General features: G+C 40.8%; 1 protein-coding gene across 3 annotated transcripts in view; it reads left to right on the forward strand.

Moving 5' to 3' along the window:
- Positions 1 to 18,551, forward strand: part of DENND1A (DENN domain containing 1A) — a 150,091-nt gene that overhangs the window by 92,700 nt on the left and 38,840 nt on the right. For all 3 annotated transcript variants that reach the window (XM_083875634.1, XM_083875632.1, XM_083875633.1), the window contains exon 13: positions 1,626 to 1,751. In XM_083875634.1, the coding sequence (XP_083731760.1) occupies positions 1,626 to 1,751 (126 nt within the window). The remainder of the gene's footprint in view (positions 1 to 1,625; positions 1,752 to 18,551) is intronic.

An 18,551-nucleotide genomic window follows, 5' to 3' on the forward strand; every position in this document is an offset into this window, starting at 1 on the left:
CTGCAGGAGGAAGTGAAGTTAGAGATGTGCTGTGGGAGGAATGGAACTGAGGCTCTCACAAGCGCTTCAGGAAAATCAGGCTGCCCTGGGTGACCAAGGCAGGCTGGTGGCAACACCCCAAGGCTAAGAAAACTCGACTCATCTGGTAGGATTTTGGAGATACAGATGAGGCCACAGCAAGCTTTCATTGAGAGCAGGAGGATGGGAAGATCTTGAAAGTTAATTTGAACATTTGAACCATCAGCTTATATTTTTTGAAGTGTAATTCATACTCTCTGAAAACAGTTAGTTATGGTCACTACCAGAGGATCTGCTCACTCTGTCAATAATATTCCTACTACAGTGTTTCTTGCATAGTGTGAAGTACACAGAGCTACCCCATGGAGATTTTCAGTATGGCATTTGGAAAAAGAAGATTTGCTAGTTATCAGCTCTTTCTGTTAAATTCATCATATGGCTATTTATGGAGTCAGTCATGTTCTCCTGCAAATCGGGATAACTAGGGATTTCCTGCCATTCTGCTTTCCCCCGAAATCATGGCTCCTGCCTGTTTTTTTGTGTCAGGTATCTCACTAAACTCGGGCTTTGCGCGTGGCATGGCCTCGGCCTCTAGAAGCACCACCTGAACTCTTTTCCACAACCAGGGCCCCAGGTGTTTGGGTTTGTCTTGCTCTGTGTTGTGTGAGAGCTGTGGCACAACCTCAGCTTGTCCTGGTTCTGTCTGCGGCGCCGAAGGCTGTGAGAGGCTGTGAGGGGCGGCCGGGGCAGGACACAGCAGATCCCGGGCACGGCCGAGCCCTCAGAAAACAACTCCAAAAATGTGTGAGAATAGGCAAAAAGCCCCAAATCCCAGGGAGAAGTGTGAGGAGTAAAGAAGGGCGGGCGGGGCTGTCGGGACTGACATCAGATGAGGGGAGGCAGGGCTGGGGAGGTGCGTTGGGCGGCAGGTGAAGGTGTTTAACTTTCTGTCTTTGTTTCTCACTATCCGCTGTATTTTAATTGCTAATACTTTACATTAATTTTCCACATTGGAGCCTGTGGCTCGTGGGTACACTTCTTGAGCGCCCGAGACTGGTGTGCGTGTACAGCCAGAAACAGCCCTCACGGGGCCATTGCCCCTTCAGGCTTTGAAATGCCAGGGAATACAGCCTTAAAAAACCCTTGTATTCGTGGCAAATAGATTTTTTTCAGACCTTCAGGATTTGTTCCTAGCCTTGGTGGTGATGGATGGCCTGGTTGTGTGGAGCAGTTCTCCTATTAATCTGATGTTTGAATTAATTTAGCTGCGATTCTTTCATGGATTCTAATCAAGAGTGACACAGTTTCATGGACTACCTTTAGAAGAGTACTCAACAGCATGTTAACAGGATTTAAAGTAGGAGGGAAGGTTCAATGAAGCTTTTAGTGTCCTATTGGTTTCAGAATAGAATCCAATCATATCTTAGAGAAGCAAAACAGCTTGAAAAGTAATGCTTTTAGAACTGAAAAATTCATCTCTGAATTCACAATGTCACCTTTTGTCATAACTACTGCTGTGGTTAACACATTTTTCATTTAGCCGTGCCCCAATGTGTTGCGCTTTGTTTGTAATATGAGAGTGATCTAGACCTGCTGTGTGATTTCAGGTTTCTGCACTGAAGAACAGATTGAAGAAAGTCTCTACAACCACTGGAGATGGTGTTGCAAGAGCGTTTCTAAAAGCACAAGCAGCTTTCTTTGGGAGCTACAGAAACGCCCTGAAAATTGAACCTGTAAGTAGGCAATTAGTCGGCATAAGATGTAAATCTGCAGCTGTGGTGGAGAAAAAAACCGAACAATTCAAAGTGTAGTATAACCTGCTTTTCCTAAGGTCAGCATGGTGGCTCTTCGGCTGACTAGTACTGAAAACAGTGTTCAGTCTCCAAAATGAAGGAGGTGCAACAAGCATGATCCATCACACAGGGAAAAACCTTTCCATGGAAGGGTATGGGTGTTGCTTGGTTTTGAAGGCAGTCAAATTGGGGGAGAGATGATAAAAAATAATAAATTAATGATCATAAGAGGCTAGTGCAGAGCTGACCATTCCCTCCTCTACAAAACCCATCTCTTCATCGTGTTTTTGTGTTAAAAGGTGGTGTATTTGGCATTCTCATGTTCTCTGAAGATTAATGAAACAATCTGACCTGCAGACATGTGATAAATTTAATTTTAACCATGATGTTAAATGGTTGCATGGCCAAAAGTTGGACTATGGGTATAGTGTTTCTTGAGGATTTCAGTAGCTAAAGTCTCTGAAGTACTGTAGTTTGTCTTGTTAGTTTTAAAGCCAGGAGGAAAGCATAGCTTAGCCTGACTTTTAAACCTCCCAGTTATCACCATCAAACAAGTATGATTTCAACAGTTCATATTCACGTTTCAAAAATTACTTTTCAAGTCAGTGTAAGTCCTTCCACATCTTACTCTGGGAATCTCTTTGTGTGTGGAAAAAATAAATTGTATTGACTTGTGTGTGTGTCTGGGTGTAAGAACTGGGCTTTCAAACCATCTCAGGTGAAATGATGGAGGTATTTAAAATGGGGACCGTATAAATGACGAAGATGGAAGCAGCAAGGCGCTCTGGCTGTGAGCCTCCTTTATCCCTGCTGGGGAGACACTGACTCCCCTCCATCCCTGCAGGATTCCTTGTTCTCCAGTGCTCCTCCCTGTAGTTGCCAGGCAACTCTGGGAATATTGGTGTATGCTTTGCCTGGATGTGTGTGTGAGATTAACTAGTTAAGGGGTTTATGAAGGAAAATAAAAATTTAAATTGCTGTTCTGGAAATACCATCTGGTATTTTGAAGGCTGAATGTTAAAGATGAACATTTGAAATGAGTTGACAGTGGCACGCCCCTAGAAAGTGCAACTTTGAGGGACAGCTAACCTGAGGAAGTAGCAGAAATGGTTTGGTTTGCTTATCATTCCGTCAAAGAAAACTTGTAAATATAGCTGCACAAATGTGTCGTAAAATTCACTTTAGTAATCAGGAAGTGGAAAATTTCAGGGCTTTCTTTCCTAAAGCTTTTTGTAAATGAATAGTTTGATTTTTAATTATACCTTTCAGCATTAAGATTTAGATAAAGCAAATTTGCAGGTGTTCCATGTTCATGTATCACCTTCATATGGAATAAGTACAGGGCATAAGCAATACCAAGCATAAGATGGTTCTTTGCATTTCGTGTCCTGTAACTCCAGAAACTTGACTGTTCATTTAAAATCATTGATAATTAGAAAACAAATTTGAAGAAGCAGCAGCGTTTCCTCTTCCCATAGTTTCTGTCTCCTAAGATAATGTAATTTCATGGACTATCTCACTGGTATGAGCTGACTTTTTGGGATAAATGGTGTGAATCTCTTTTTCATTATTCTGTATCACCGAGCAGGCTCTACATTCACATTATTATACTTTAGCATAGCAAGAGCTCTTATTCTGTTCAGAGGCTTTTACTCTAGAGATACAAGGTTGTGTAATGTACATATAAACAGAACAATGGCAATGAGTTTCTGTTGCCATGAACTTTCTGAGGCCTTTGGTAACTAGAAATTGCATGAAAAAACATAGCCAGGTATACAGTTGGCAAGCATAATAGTAATTATAATATTTACTTGACAAAATAACTGCTACAGTGCTGTTTCCTACAGTGTTTCCCGTAGCCGCACTAAGCCAGTTTTAAATGCAGAGGAGTATCTGCTGGCTGTGATGTACTTACAGCCCCACAAAGCTCTGTTGCTATTAAGTCAAACTCAGCAGCAGCTGGGTGTTCACTGGGCTGTGCTGAGCCAGACTATCCTGATGCATTTGGCTTAAATGTCTACCAGTGACACCAGTGTGAGCATTTTGTTCACTTGAATGACTTTTTCAAATTCCCAATTTTTTTGTTGATCGCAGAGGGAATGTTTTTATCTCTTCTAAAGATTTAATTCACACAAGTAGGTCACCTTCAGCAGAACGATCTGTGCGAATACGAGGTGTGTGTAAAGGTGCTTGGCGGGACTGAGCAGTTGGGGGATGTTGGGAAGCAAGGCTGATTTTCGGGATGGGAGCCGTGGCCGTGCACTTTCTTCTGCTGACACCTAGTGGTTCCAGGCGCTCCAGTCGGACTCTGTCGGTGTTGGTGAAGAGCAGCACATCCCGCACCTGTGGGCTGAGGTGAGCTCCGGCTGGGCTGGCCCCGAGCACTGGGCTGTGGCTGTGACCCCTCAGGACAGGGGGCTGCAGCGGGGCTGGTGCAGCCTCAGCCCTGTGGGGTTTGTTCCCCCCTCGCTGTGGGAGCTGCACTGCAGGCTCTGCTGGGACCTACAGGCATCCCGAGTGGCAACAATTCTGCCTGTTCTCTGGCACTGCAGCCATTCTGACTTGTAGAAAACCATGGATTACAGCCTGTTACTGTGTTGTGAATACTCCTCCATGAGCTACACCTTCCACATGGAACTGGGACCAAGAGTTCTGATACCTCCCTGCATGCAGTGGGAAGTACTGAGGATAAGTGAAACTCTTCAGTGAAGCATAATTAATTCTCTTTGTCTTCGTGGCTAATTATTCAGCCTTATTCAGGTTTATTTTCCTGAGCAACCATTAGCTGTAAACTGGGTAATTTCTGGTTATTTGAATTGTTCTGGATTGATTTGGTTTAAATGAACCTAAATATTCCTTGGATGCCTCTGCTTATGAGTAAGCAGGAAATCCGAGGCAGAGTCAGTGTGCGTTCTGCTTCCACGCTTTTCGTGTGTTTCCATTGCTGAAGTTACTTTATAATTTGTGAACTGCTGATCTTAATATGAAACTACTTATTGAAACTCACAGATGTTTTATATACTTCAATTTTCACACTGCTTTAGCTGAACTACACTGGTGGAGGATTGTGTGTTTTATGCACATTGTTCTATTGTCCTGTCAAAGCCTGATAATTTAAATTTGGATTTTAAATAGAGAAGACAATGTACTACCAATTTTCATAATTGTAACATTGATACGAATTTTCTCATAATATGATACAATTTGAGCAATGACGGGGGAAGAAACCATTATGAATAGAGTTTCTATTTCTAACATTAGGGTTTCTAATTTCTTTTTCAACATAACGCTCAATTCAACACTCAATTCAACTTAAGGAGATAATGAACGCATTAATTATTTTATAGGAATCCCTTGAACAGACACAACAAATGCCTTCAACGGTTCCAGATTCATGAGATCAGAGTCAGAAAAATAGATGATATTTGGTGCAGAGTGAAAAAGCAAATGCCAGATGAGTCAAAAAGGAAATTCTGTTGGAATATGTGTGCAATAATATAAAGCAAGTGCTTGCTACGTACTGGTGCATAGTTCATTTTGCAAAGGCTTTAACATTCAGTGCTTTATCTACTATGAAGTATGATTGTTGCCATGGTGAATTATTTTTTTAAGTTATTCAGTGGAAGAGTAAATAGTCATTTCCAACTCCCAGTAATTGCCACATCCCAGTTCCTTCCTTTCCATGGCCATCTTCTGCTTAGCTTCTTTTCCTTGCATGTATATTTTAAAGGCACACACAGCATGCAGAGTAGATACTTCCCTGTCACCAGAGCTGTCTCCACAGTTCAGAGCTTTCAGAGTGTTTGTCCATCTGCAGAAAATACGAAGAAGGATGATCCCTAATGCTTATATAACTTGTGCACAGATCTGTTAAAATGAACCCTGAGCTGTAGAGGAAACAGTGAGCAGAAGCTTGTTAAATAGAACTTTTTGTTTTACTTGCAGTTTTGTTGTGTTCTGTTTAAAGTCAGTGCTGATGTATAGCATCAGGAATTTTCTCCCACCCATCTTTACTCTTTCCCTGTTCAAGTGGTTGAGCTCTCAAATCCATGCCTGTAGAGACAGTCTAGGAGTGCCTAAATGACAGTTATTTCTAAATGTCATCCTGGTGACTTTACAGACAGGTAAGAGTAGACAGTGAGAATGGCACTGACAGTGTGTAAAATCTGATTTTTGTGATAAAAATATACATAAATTGAGTTTCTGTATATCCTGGAACTGAAATTTAAGGCTTTTTTCTTCCTACTCTGAAGATTCTGTGTTTTGTGACATTTTAAAGACCCAAGGTTTCAGCAACCTCCCTTAGAAGCCACCTGTAACTATTGCTGTGTTTTACCATCCATGGGAAGTGCTGAATTCACAGTCACTGACTGGAAAAGATTTAGTAGGGAAACACTGGTTTGTTTGTTTTCTATGTGATGTTTGTTTTCATTTCAGTTCTGTTGCTGTTTCCTCTCTGAGCCTTACTGTTGCTATAGACAAATTTCTGCTTTTGCTGTTTTAAACCTTAAAAATGGCTCTTTTTCTAACAAGCAGTTACTGTTCTTCAAAATAGCATTTATTATTCTACATCTAAGTCTGTTGAGATATACATATGTTAATGAACCTGAAAAGACATTTTCTTTAATCTCTTCTAGCAGTCTGGTATGTAGTAAATAGAATGGTTTTGTAATCTCCAAACTGTTATAAGATCCTGTGTTATCTAATTCTGTATGCCACGCTAAGGGGAGGAGGAAGCCAGGATTCTGAGGGGAAGGTAAGAAAAAGTAATATTTGAGACAATTAACATGACCCTCTGCTGACTGTGGTGTTTCTGCCTGGAAAGGTGCAGACAAACTTCCCTGTCCATCACACATGTTAAAGTAAAACTCCAGCAAAACCCAAATCAAAGCAAAAATAGCAAACACACTTCCCCCAAAATCCATTGTGGGAATGGTTTTGGGTGTAGGAACTTTGCCCAAAGTGAGGGATGGGGTGCTATGTATCTCACTGTGCAGTATAGCAGAAACATGAATTTCCTTTGAGTGTGGTGTCAGAATGCCGATGTGCACAGGTCTGCTTTGAGATTATTCATGTTTCTGTGCTTCATGCTGATGTTTAGGGTTTTGTGGTCACTTAGTTTGTGGAACCTTTGAGCAATCTGAGAACTATCTTTGGCCGTGTTGTCTGAGTAACTTTGCAGCCCCCATAGAAGTTGCGTGTTCAGCTGTCAGCCTGGATCAGGTCACTCTGTGTCTTCTGTGGTGGTGCTGCAGAAATAAAAGGAGCTTTGTTCCAAAGCTTCTCAATCTCCCTGTTACAGGGCAGGCTGTGCAGGGAGCAGCAGGCTGTGCTCTGTCAGCTTTGCAGTGTGAGGATTTGGATATTCACTTACTCGGCTGTGCCTCTCACACCTGATTCTGGGGTTTGTGCTATTTGATGCACTTGGTTTTGCTGCTTCTCAATTTGTTTCAAGCCTTTGGTTGTTTGTTTTAGGCTGACTCTTGCCTGTGTTTTCACTGCGTTGTCTCCTGATACTTAGTTCTAATTGTGAGTGCACAGCCTCTTGCAAATGCCTCCATGCAGGAGAACTTGGAGATATTTCCTGAACTAATGAAGCGCAGGGGACTTGAAGGGGAACAACAAGGAACATAAACAAACACCAAGTAGAAAATAACATCACCCTTGAATTCAGCTTCTGTGTGAGGCACTCAGTGACTGTGTGTTTTTTCAAATGAGCTGTTGTATCTGGTATTAGGAAAAACCACCAACACACACAAACCCATGAAAACCCCACCCCTAAGGACCTTTCAGGCAGGTAGGCAAGGAGTGGAGTGAACATTCTCAGTAGTGTGAGCAGCTGTACAACTGAAAAGAAAGTATCACTTCCATTGACAGAGATGGTGGAAGAGATTTTTGGGATTTGGATTTATACAGTAGCTTTCGGTGGCAGATAAAGTTGATGAAAATATTATAAAAATTAAAATATTTAATTGGGTTAGAAACATAATAGAAAAGTCATGGAACTCTGGGTTTTCATGGTGTATATTGTGTATGAATGGGAGTGTACAGTTTGTACTGGTGTGGTACCAAAGGAGGCAGGTGAAAGGCAGTAAATCCCAATGAATTGTAACAATTTGCATACCTGGGTGATAGAGCTCATACAGTGACACCTGGGGTGCAGTGGGGCTCAAGGCAGAAGGAGCCCTTTGCTCGTGAGCCAGGACTGACGGTGGAGTGTGGGAGATTGTGACACTGCCCTGGGGCTCACGGAACCCCATGTGTGCCCTGGGAAACACAGAGGGGACCAAGGCCCCTTTCTGCTTTGGCTCTTGCATGGCATCAGAGCGTTGATGTTGCTATGGGAAGGTGTTAGTGAAAGACAAATTCTGGCTCATGGCCAAAATGCTGTATAGGCAAAACTTAAGTCTCACACTGAGGACCACTTTTTTCTTCTTTATTCTGTTTTGGGGAATACAAAAATGTAAACCCTGCAGAGGGCTGCTAAGTACGTTGTTCCTTAAAAACCACACTACTTCAGCCTGATAAAACGTCAAATGAAAACATTCTGTCCTTTCTTATCTTTTTCTAATTTAATTCATTGTTTTCTGAACCTTTCATTCAGTGAGTAGCAGCTCTGGCAATGAGAGATATTCTATTGTGACTGAAATATGCATTTTGGAAGTCATAACTTTACTTGGTATTTAAATAAACTGTGTGTGTACAGCGTGCAAGATTTATGCAGAGCACAGCTGGAGGTATTCTGCTCAGAATTCCTATGGTTTAAAATGTCTCTTTCAAGTTTGAAAATGTGTTGTGAAGTAGATACCATTATGATAATTGGAAGTTCAGCTTCTCTGTCTTGCTCTATTATTTTTTTTGAATACAATTAACACATCACACACATTTCACCTGGTCTCTCCTCATTTACCTCTGACACTTCCTTGATATTTATTTAGACACATGTGGTGTCTTTGCTTTGAACTCAATAGTTGGTATATTCACTAGATTTTTTTTTTTTAATAAACATTTTTCTCATTTAGAGATATACAATTAGTTTGCACTGTTAGAGAAAGGTATACATATTGATGTCAATTTAAATCTTTTACTTATTTGTTAGATGATCAGGACATAAATTGTATAAAGATTGTAGAGAAAACTGTGATTACTCTCAAATCAAAATACCTGCTGTGAAGTTGCAGAAGCAGCTCATTTATTATAGTTCTCATGAGAAAACAGTACAGAATAGAGATGCACAAAGCTGTCTAGAGAAGAAATTAAAAAAATATATATGAATAATACATTTAATTTAGAATTGCTGTATTTTCTTTCCAGTAGCATAAAGGTGAAGCACAAATCTCGATGTTTAGTTTGAAATAAGCTTTATTCTTCCAGAGTCAGTAGCAATGCTTTTGTTTGTGATGACAAAACAAAGACTAAGTTTTGGTTGTAAAATATAATCAAATTCTTAAACGGGAGTTAATAACTTACTGTTGGCTTAGTTTTTAACTAAAATAATGTATGTGGTGTGCTGTGTTATGTGATATGTATAAAACTGTCAGCAATATAACACCAGATGCCTCCAGAAGACAATTACAAATTATATCAGGTTTACAATTTTGAAGCGGGGGGAGAAAAAAAGGGATCTGACTCATTACATTTTAGTGATCCAGGAGAAAAGAATATGAAAATATCATTAGATATATTTGATTTGTGGAAATAAGGCTTGGAATTTTCTTTATTTCTTCTTTTTTTAATTTAATTTTGGTTTTAGGAACACTTGTAATGCTTGGAGTTTTAATAAGGAGTAAGTCCAAAATCCAGCCTAAGCTTCATCCTCACAATAACACAGGAAATTTTTCTAGATGATTTCAAAAATTTTAGCTGCACTTCTTGAACTGGGGCTGTGATTTTGCAGAGTTCCTGTTCCCTCTCCCCTTCTTTGATAACTGTTTCCATAGGATTTTCAGTAACTATTACTGGAGATGTTTGAGATTTGTAAATTAGTTTATTACAGGAAAGAGGTATCATCTACCAACTAAGAATTCATTTGCTTTGTCTTAAAATTGAAGTGATCAACTGTAAGCTTTTCGGGTACAAGGCTTCTGTATGAAAGTTTAGCAGCTCCTCCCCAAAGGGAGTTTTCTGTTGGTTGGTCAGGGCAGTCAGGGCCCTTCTGCAGCCCTGGCTGTGCACTGCCTGTGCTGGCAGGCTGGGGTGCAGAACCCATCCTAACAGGGGTTTGCACAGGAGATCCTCATCCAGGAGTGCTAAAGGGAATCAGGGATTCTTTCAAGGTACCTTGCACCTAGACTTCCAGTTTTCAAAATGCACTTTCAAAATTATCTCTATCTCTATAAAATACTCCTTGAAAGAGTGTGTGTGTGTATATATTTTTTTTTATTATTATTATTATTTCTAAAATGAAATCATTCTGTAGTAAAATATTTCAAGTCCTGGCTAAGCTGTAAAGCTTAGGGCTGATAAACAAAGCATCTGAAGCCAAATGGCCCCTTAGCTAACCCCAATTAAAATAAAGATTTCATTGCGCTCTGTCCTGACAGAGAAGGAACATATTGTTGCCTTTAAGGGAGTTTGGTTTAGTTAATGGAAGAATTTATTTCGTTTTTTTCAAATACAGAACCTAATTAAATAAGTTTCAACTTGACTTGTAGTTGAGGACATTTTAACTCCTTCAAGGTTACTCTTGTGTCCAAGTGTAACTGTCTTTTGAATAATTCCTGATGCAGTATTTAGGTTAGGGATTTACATAAGAAGAAATGTTATAGAGGAGCTCATGTAAGTGTTTGCCTGTGAAATATGTACCATAAATATATGTTGTTGATTCCTAAAGTGCTAAAGTTGTTACCGACATTACATTATTTTGATGTATTACATTAATTTGGCATCAAGTGTTACTCAGAGCTAGTAACTAATACAGGATTCTTAGAAGCACTGTGGAAACGAAGGTGCCAAGAGTTTGCTTTGAGTGCCCTTTAAAAGCTGTAGATTATATACGTACTTCGCTTACTCCTGGTGCTCAGTGAAAAGAAAAATATATCAAAGAATTGTTTAGGTGAAGCTCTCCAAGCAGTAGTTAAAGTCTGTGTGTCCAGAACATTTTTTCTTAGAGAGGATTAATGGTGAAAATGAACGCAGTTTGTGAGGATTATATGTGTGATTAGTTTGCCTTTCCTTAGGATCTGCCTGTACTTGTATGGTCATCCTCCATTTGGCAACCAATAATTTATTATATATTGTCAACATATTCTCAAGAATATATGAAAAATGAGGACCACTTCTATGTAAAGATGCCTTTTCATTGAAAGCAGTCAAGGATGGGAATGCTGTTGATTACCTGAATTTCTTGCCTAAAACTGGAGAAGTGTTGAATGGTTGCTGTGTGTGTGGCAGTAAAACCAGAGGAGGTACCTGGAATTAACAGCACCTAAGCAGCATTTACACAAAGGGAGGGGGCTTATAAATTATTTGTTACTGAAACTGAGGCTAACCAAGGGAGTCCATGCCTAAAGGAACACTTTTAGTTGTAACAAGAATGTCAATATTTCCCCCAAATGTACCTATCAAACTCTAAATACATTTTGTTCTGGAGCAGTGGCCTCCACTGCATAGGGAGGACTGCTTGATTTAAGAACACCCATATGTGTCCCCTGATGTGGGGATTTTAAGCTGACGTTGGAGTGTGTGTTCTCTTCCAAATGTCACTCCTTTGCATGTTCAATGAATTGCAGTCCAGCTCTTTTACAGTGAGTTTTCAGGGTGAGCAGTGAATCTGTCTCCAGTAAAGGACAATTGATTTCCTTGTGTCAGAGTCATTCCCAAAGCTCTTGACTATTCCTGCTTCAGGTCTGTGTGATTGTTGCCTTCAACTATGGAGGTAAATGATACTCAAAGAATTCCTGCCTCTGAGAGGAAATTAATAGTTTTATTTATGGATAAGTAACAAAATATTAAATTGTTTAGGAGGGGCTTGCAGGGGCTTTTTTGTTGAAAAAGTGTTCTTTGGTGTGAGTGTGAACATGAATGAAATGAAGGGTTAGGTGGTACTGGGGTCCTAAAAATCTCTGGTTTATTTGACATATGTTACAGATCCTGAGGTAACTGCAGTGCAGTGCTGTTCTTTTCTCTTCTGTGAATTTCTGTAGATCATTATAATTAAGTTGTGTTTCAGAAATCTCAGTAGTTGCCAAATGTAACCAAAAATAAAGCATCACATGCAGCCGGAGTTCCAGATATCCTTACTCTGCCCTAAAGCCACGTTTCCCAGCCATTATCTTGTCATAGCTTATTGTGCTCAATTTTAATTAAATGTTAATAGCAATTTTGCAGTCAGAACTGACATGAAAGTTTTCCAAAGATTATTATACCCACAGGATATCTTTATTATGTGTTTTTCTTGTTTCTTCTTTTTTATCTTGTCCAAACCCTGCTCTTTGGAAAAGTCTTTGGTCATGGAGAACATGAAACAGAACATGGTGCCGTGTCTTGACTGACAAGGAATTGAATTTTGTATTCTTCAAGAACATAAAAAACTTATATGTTTGATAAGGATCTTGGGGTTTATTTGATTTTCCTTAGTATGGTGTATACACTCAGTGTTCTACATTTAGGTTTCAACATGCAGATGCTGAATCTTTAAATACAAAAAGGGCTTTTGCAATGCTGCAACCTGTAGTTCTTGTGTCTCTGCCTTTAAGGATGTTGTGTTCACAAATGGTAGGCACAGCTTATACTGTTGGATGTTGGATCACTGGCTCTTATTGGTGTATAGGAAGCCCTGTAGTATTAATTGGTTGTCAAATCCCTAAGAAATAACAGATTAATGTGCTTGATCACAGTGCCCTGTTTAGAAGCTGCAGTTTGCCCCCGTCCCCAGCCTCTCCATGTAACACAATTACAGATGTGCATCCAGGACATTTAGTAGATTGCATTTCATTAATACAATTTGAGCAGACAATACCAAGTTGCTGTCGGGCCGTGCTGACAGCTAATTACTGAAATGAAGGGTGTGCATGGCTAAGGAACAATGGAGCATGTCTCAGGAACAGGAAAGTGGCACAGAAATAGTGCCACATCTTGGAATCACTCCTTTGGACAGTTTGCTGTCTCTGCAGACCAGCTTTTGTCACGTATCTGATCGTGGTGGGGAGCTAGACTTCAGGGAAACAAAGGTTGTTCCTGCTGATGAAAATGCAATGTAGTTCTGGTTTGCCCTTTCCTCTGGTTAATTCAGACACTTGTACATACTTACCCGTCTGCTGGCCACACTTCCCTCCTGCTTACAGACACCACTGCACGTTTTCCCCATAGCATGTCCAGTCAGCTTGTTTTAATACCAGGGATACTGTGAATGTCTGTCAGTTTTGTAGCATTATGCACTGGGAAAGCTCTCGCTGACAGTTTGAAGGAGGAAGATCAGGAGTGACTCCTCGTTGTTTCTTCCAGACTAATAAACCACAGGCAGTCAAGTGGGGTTTGCAGCAGCAAAGGTTCAAAAGAAACGAGTGTTCTATGTAGGATAGGCAATAATCCTGCCAAGCACTTGAACAAGTGATACTGAGGAAGCTTGTGTTGGTTTAGGGGAATTTTGAGAGATACTCAGGAGAAGCCTTGGTTCAGATTTGTTTGATATGCAAGCACACGCTTCACTGAGCTCTTCTGGACCTGTCCAAAGACTCCTTGTGTGTTGTTCTAGAGCAGGGGATGCTGAAGCACAGAGTGCTCACTGCTGGGCAAGGACTTAGCTCAGGGCATTTGTAAAAACCTCTGTTGCCTAATGGGGTTTGGTCTTTACAGTGTATCTGCAGAATTATTAAATATAATGGATGGATGGCTAAAAAGCAGTTTTATCATCCAATTCATTCATCTGACACCTGTTTTGTAAGACAAGGTGCTAGTTATTGTTGGAGATATTTTTTCTGTTGATGCTCAGAGAACTCTCAGATTACCAGTGTGGCTTATCTGTATCCTGATGGAAACAAGAGCCAGTGGGACTTTTGAGCAACTTATGTTATTTAGTCAGTGCATGTCCAAGTCCACAGGTAACATGGAGATAACAAATATTCTATTTCTTGTTGAAATGGAATTCAATCTTAAAAATTTTCAATTCAATTCTGCTGCTTAGTTGGAGAAAAAAAGGTACAGTGAAGTACGGTACAGTTGCCAGTAAAGGGCCTGTTCTGCCTGATGAACTCAAGAATTAGTGTTGAGGTGCTGCAATGGTTTGCTATTTTTGCAATTCATTTTACAATGAAACAAGTTCCAGATTGAGCTCTGCTTCCATGTATTCTCTCTCCATGGAAATTATGTCCTTTTTCTCATTTCAAATTAGGTGAGTACAATGAAATCCATATTTTACATATTTATTAACAAGGCCTTCATCCCTGTGGTATTGTAACTACCCTCAGTACTCTATGCAAAGAAATTACACAGAGAACTCACAAACCTTCAGGAGATGTACGTGGTCATTCTTCTTCAAGCGTTTCTGCTTCTATCTGTGTTATTCTTACGTGTTGCTCTATCAGCCCTTTTTTTGTGCCCTTCCTTTCAAGGAGCTGTCTGTGGCATTGATTTTTTTTTTTTTTTTTTTTTTTTTTTGTTTTGTTTTTTTTTTTGTTTTGTTTTGTTTTTGTTTTTGTTTTTGTTTTTAATTCTGAAATAAATCACATTAAAGGCCTCATGCCAAATTTGAATCTCATTGGATATTTATTGTTAGAAAATTGAGTAGTGAAGAAATTATATCAACTGTGCTGTCTGGCACATAGAGGGTTAAGGGAATTTTTTGTCTCACCAAAAAGTATTTGGTCAGGTACTCAGGTGCTGGAAATTTTCTTAGCAACATCAGTCACCTAGGAACATGATCATCTGCTGTTCTGGGGTAGAGATTACAGAGCTTAATGATTAGCTTCTATAAGCTACAGCTGATGCCAGACTCTACCCCCTTTACACCTAATTAGCCTCATTAATGAGCTCTTCTGCTCTCCACAGAGAGGGCTTCCTCCTCAGAATAGGAGGTAAAAATACTTCACCCAGGTAGATGTGCTGAAACCTTTAATTATTGCCCACACCTGCAAAGCTTGTGTGTCTGACAGCAATATTGCTTACCCGAAACTGCTTATTTGCAGTGACCACAGCACCAAGCATTAACCCTTTAGCACCAGCAGAACTGGTTTGAACCTTTGCCAGCATTTATAGAGGCTGGAAAGATAGGCAGTTGCAAATTTAATGCTTAATCAAATTGGATGTGATCTGGGAGGGGAGGCAGTTTGTATGTGATGAAAATGTTTTAAAAAGTTTCTGAGTATTTTGTATAATCCTGAAAAATGGGCTGAAATTGCTGTTGCATATCAAATGTAGAATAGCAGGACTAAGAGCACTGTTAGGCACGTTCCATTCTTTAAATGAGCAACTTTAGTGTCTGAAGCAATGTAATTTAGTACTGCTAAAATGGAAACATGGAAAAATACACTTGTAGTGATCAATGGAGCAGGCAGTAACTGTGCTAATGAAGTGTTCAGGGTGATTCTGAGCCGTAGCAATTCCTGGTCAATATCTAGTGTTGACTTTGGGAAACTGAGAACATTGTACATTATTGGTCATTAGCTGTGCTGCTGAGGCAGCTCTGTAACATTTTGCGTGCACGTTTGGGTCCCAGCGTTGTCCCCATGGCCACAGTCAGAGTTGGTTGGTTGCTTAGGAACTCTTTCCTCAGTAGCCAGCATTCCTGAAGTTCCTGAGGCAGTGCCTGCTCTGAGCATTCCCAGCAGCCGTGGTGAAGGTTCTCTGTGGTGTTGGCAACAATTGCCATCGGCTCGGTTCCGTGGAGCACTCCACCTTGTGGAAGATGAATGTTGGGCTGCAGGATTCTCTGAGGCTGCAGGCAGCTGCACTCAAAGCTGGGCATCTTTCTGAGGGAGTTTGAGGCAAGAAAAAAATGTTTTCCTGGAAAATTCATCTTCTAAAATGAGTAGAAGATGATGTGCCTCCTGCAAGGCATGGGCAGCACCTGTGTGAATGAACAGACTTTCCAGCCAAAGTGATGAGATTTTGTGCATTTTAGTCAACCCTGTTTCCCTTGAAGATGCTCTTAGCAGGCTGCTGAGCTAATGTGAACAGAAGCCTTTGAGATAAAAAAGGAATTTGGAACAAAAACCGTGTAATTGTGTAACTGAAAATAGGGTCTCGGAGCTGTGAGGTCACTGCAATAAGACACATCATTATTAACAATTCTTTTATTATTATTAACAATTCTTTTGCATGTGTAGGGGAATGTTTGTTTTACTTTATTAATAATTAAAACAGCATCAAACTTCGCCAGCCAAGATGGAATCATGCACTGTGTGAATCACAGAAATTCCTGTGCATTTTTCCAAGAATGCAGTTTGAACTGAATGCCAAAATAAAACATCAAAATGAGTGCTTTTTAAAATATTTGCCTCATGTTTTGTCAGTTGTTGCTGCTTTGCATCATCATTACATCAATGGGATGGATGCACTGCGCATGGACTCTTGTGGTGGAAGCCGTTGGCACATTCAGTTCCGTTTCCTTGGTGGAAGGTGGAGGTTCCAGGGCAGATGAGAAGGACTTGTACAAGCTCCAGCTGATCTCTGAGGGCGCGTGGGTCCGGAGGGGAACAGGCCCCGGCAGTCCCTGCCCATCTGCTCCCTGTCAGAGCACGCAGCTGGCCCCCGTGCCCCGGCCAGCCAGCTCCAGGCGCTCCCGCCTGCTCTCCACGACAACTCCGGGAGCCGCCAAACCGCTGCTCCCAGCCAGATGCTTCCCTGCACATGGGCTCTAATTAGATGGCGTTTCCCCCTCCACAGAGGAGTTGGGAATTTTGCATGGCTTCCATGGCAGAAATGTGTTGCGGTAGGAATGGGAGTTGGGAAGAGCCGCGTGGCCAAACCGGACACGATTGCACTTGCTGCACACCGCGGTATGTGAGCCCTGGGTTGCAGGAATGTGTGCCAATTCCTGGACAGAGCAAAACATGTGGGGAGAGCAGAGAAAGGAGAAGTCTGCCTCCTTTTTTGTCCTCACACTGTATGCGACTTCCTGTTCATGAGTGTACCAAGGTGGAACTGGGGGGCTGAGGCAGTTCACAGATCTGGCACTAACTAACCCAGCATTCCCAGGCTCTCAGAGGCAAGGTTTCCTTTTTTTATTCTTGGTTCTACTTTTTAAAGGATTTAAATAAGAACTGCAAGCTGTGAGCTGTTGTCCAGGAGAGCCTGGGAAAATGAAATCAAACCTAACCTATAAAAATTATACTTTCTAATATGTCTGGATCCTCAGCCTATTGTGAGATGGGTCTTTTAGTGATTGAGGAGCTCTGGTGAAAGTGATAGAAGAGCAGCAGCTTTGATGATTATACTGATGTGGTCTTTTCTGTGTCTTCCCTTCTCATGAGGCAAAATCTGTGCCTCTTTCTGACAATGGGTGAGAAAATGGTAAAAAGAGAGTGAAAAGTTCTCAATTGTTTTAAAAGGGAAATGGTTTCCTTTGCTCTCCTCCATCCCTGAGGAAATGCATCTTGGGCAGTTGTGTCCTGATGGCCCAGCTCTCTCCCTTGAGTGCCTTGGCAGACAGAGCAGACTGATGCTCTGGGACAAGCAGTACAAGTGCAAGTGGCTTTGGAGTGGCAGGTTCCAGCTGTCCCCAAGAGTGGATGCAGTGGCATCTCTAAGAGTGGATGCTGTGGCATCTCTAAGAGTGCAGTGACCAAAGTTTCTGGGTTAAAGTCTCACCTCTGTGATAAATAACAGTGAGCACGTATATGTGTGTGTGTGTATTCATCACTGACCACTTTAGTTTCCCCAGAGACCTGTACGTGACTCAGACAGGAGGGAATGGAAACTTTTCCCAGTGCTCCTAATCCAGGGCCCCTGGGAGCCTCTCTCAGGGGACAGGATGTGCTCTGAGGTGAGTCTTTGCTGGCTGTGTTTTTCCATGGCAGTAGCTGAGGCTTCCTCACCAAGTTATGGAGTGGCATAACACGAGGGCAGATGCACCCTCAGTGAGTTCTGCTGTTCCTTTGCCAGTTACTCTGTGAAGAAGGGGGCACTACAGGCCGTGTTCTTACATCATGTACATCAGTGGATCTACCAGAGGTTGTGTGTGTCTAACTCAGTGCAAAATTAAAGTTTCATTCCATTATACCCATTTTATTTATAGAGGCAGGGGGGTTGTTACTTAGCTAAGAGAGTGATATTTTATGACCTCTCTTTATGACTAAGGCTTCTCTCACATTACTTTAGTGAAGTTAAAAACAGTTTGTTCTCCTTCTGCATCTATAACAGTGTCTAAATCTTATAGGAAAATACCTTGCTCTTCAAAATAGCTGTTTATTGAATATGGTTTTGGGGATCTTGAGAAAAAGGAGTCATTTACATTATGCACAAAAACATATTTTCAAGATATTTATCTGGAAACTTCATTGATATGGAGGATTTTGGACTTTTTACATGTGTCTAAGAAATCAAAAGGAAGCAGAATACTAACATTTGTGATCTTGAGGCATGTTGATAATTTGTAAATCTCAGCCAATAATTTGTTACTTCTACAGAGATTTTTTTTCCTATTTTAACGAAATACTTTGTATTCTATTGAGTTTTAATAAATGAAGTAAAAATAGCTTGTGGTTTATCTGATAGGCAATACTTTGTGTGGATTGTTTTTCCAAGCACACTTTTATATTTTGTCATAGCATAAAATAACTTATATAAAGAATTGCACTGCAA

The sequence above is a fragment of the Zosterops lateralis genome (assembly GCF_965231275.1).
Source record: "Zosterops lateralis genome assembly, chromosome: 20".
Classification (NCBI taxonomy): domain Eukaryota; kingdom Metazoa; phylum Chordata; class Aves; order Passeriformes; family Zosteropidae; genus Zosterops; species Zosterops lateralis.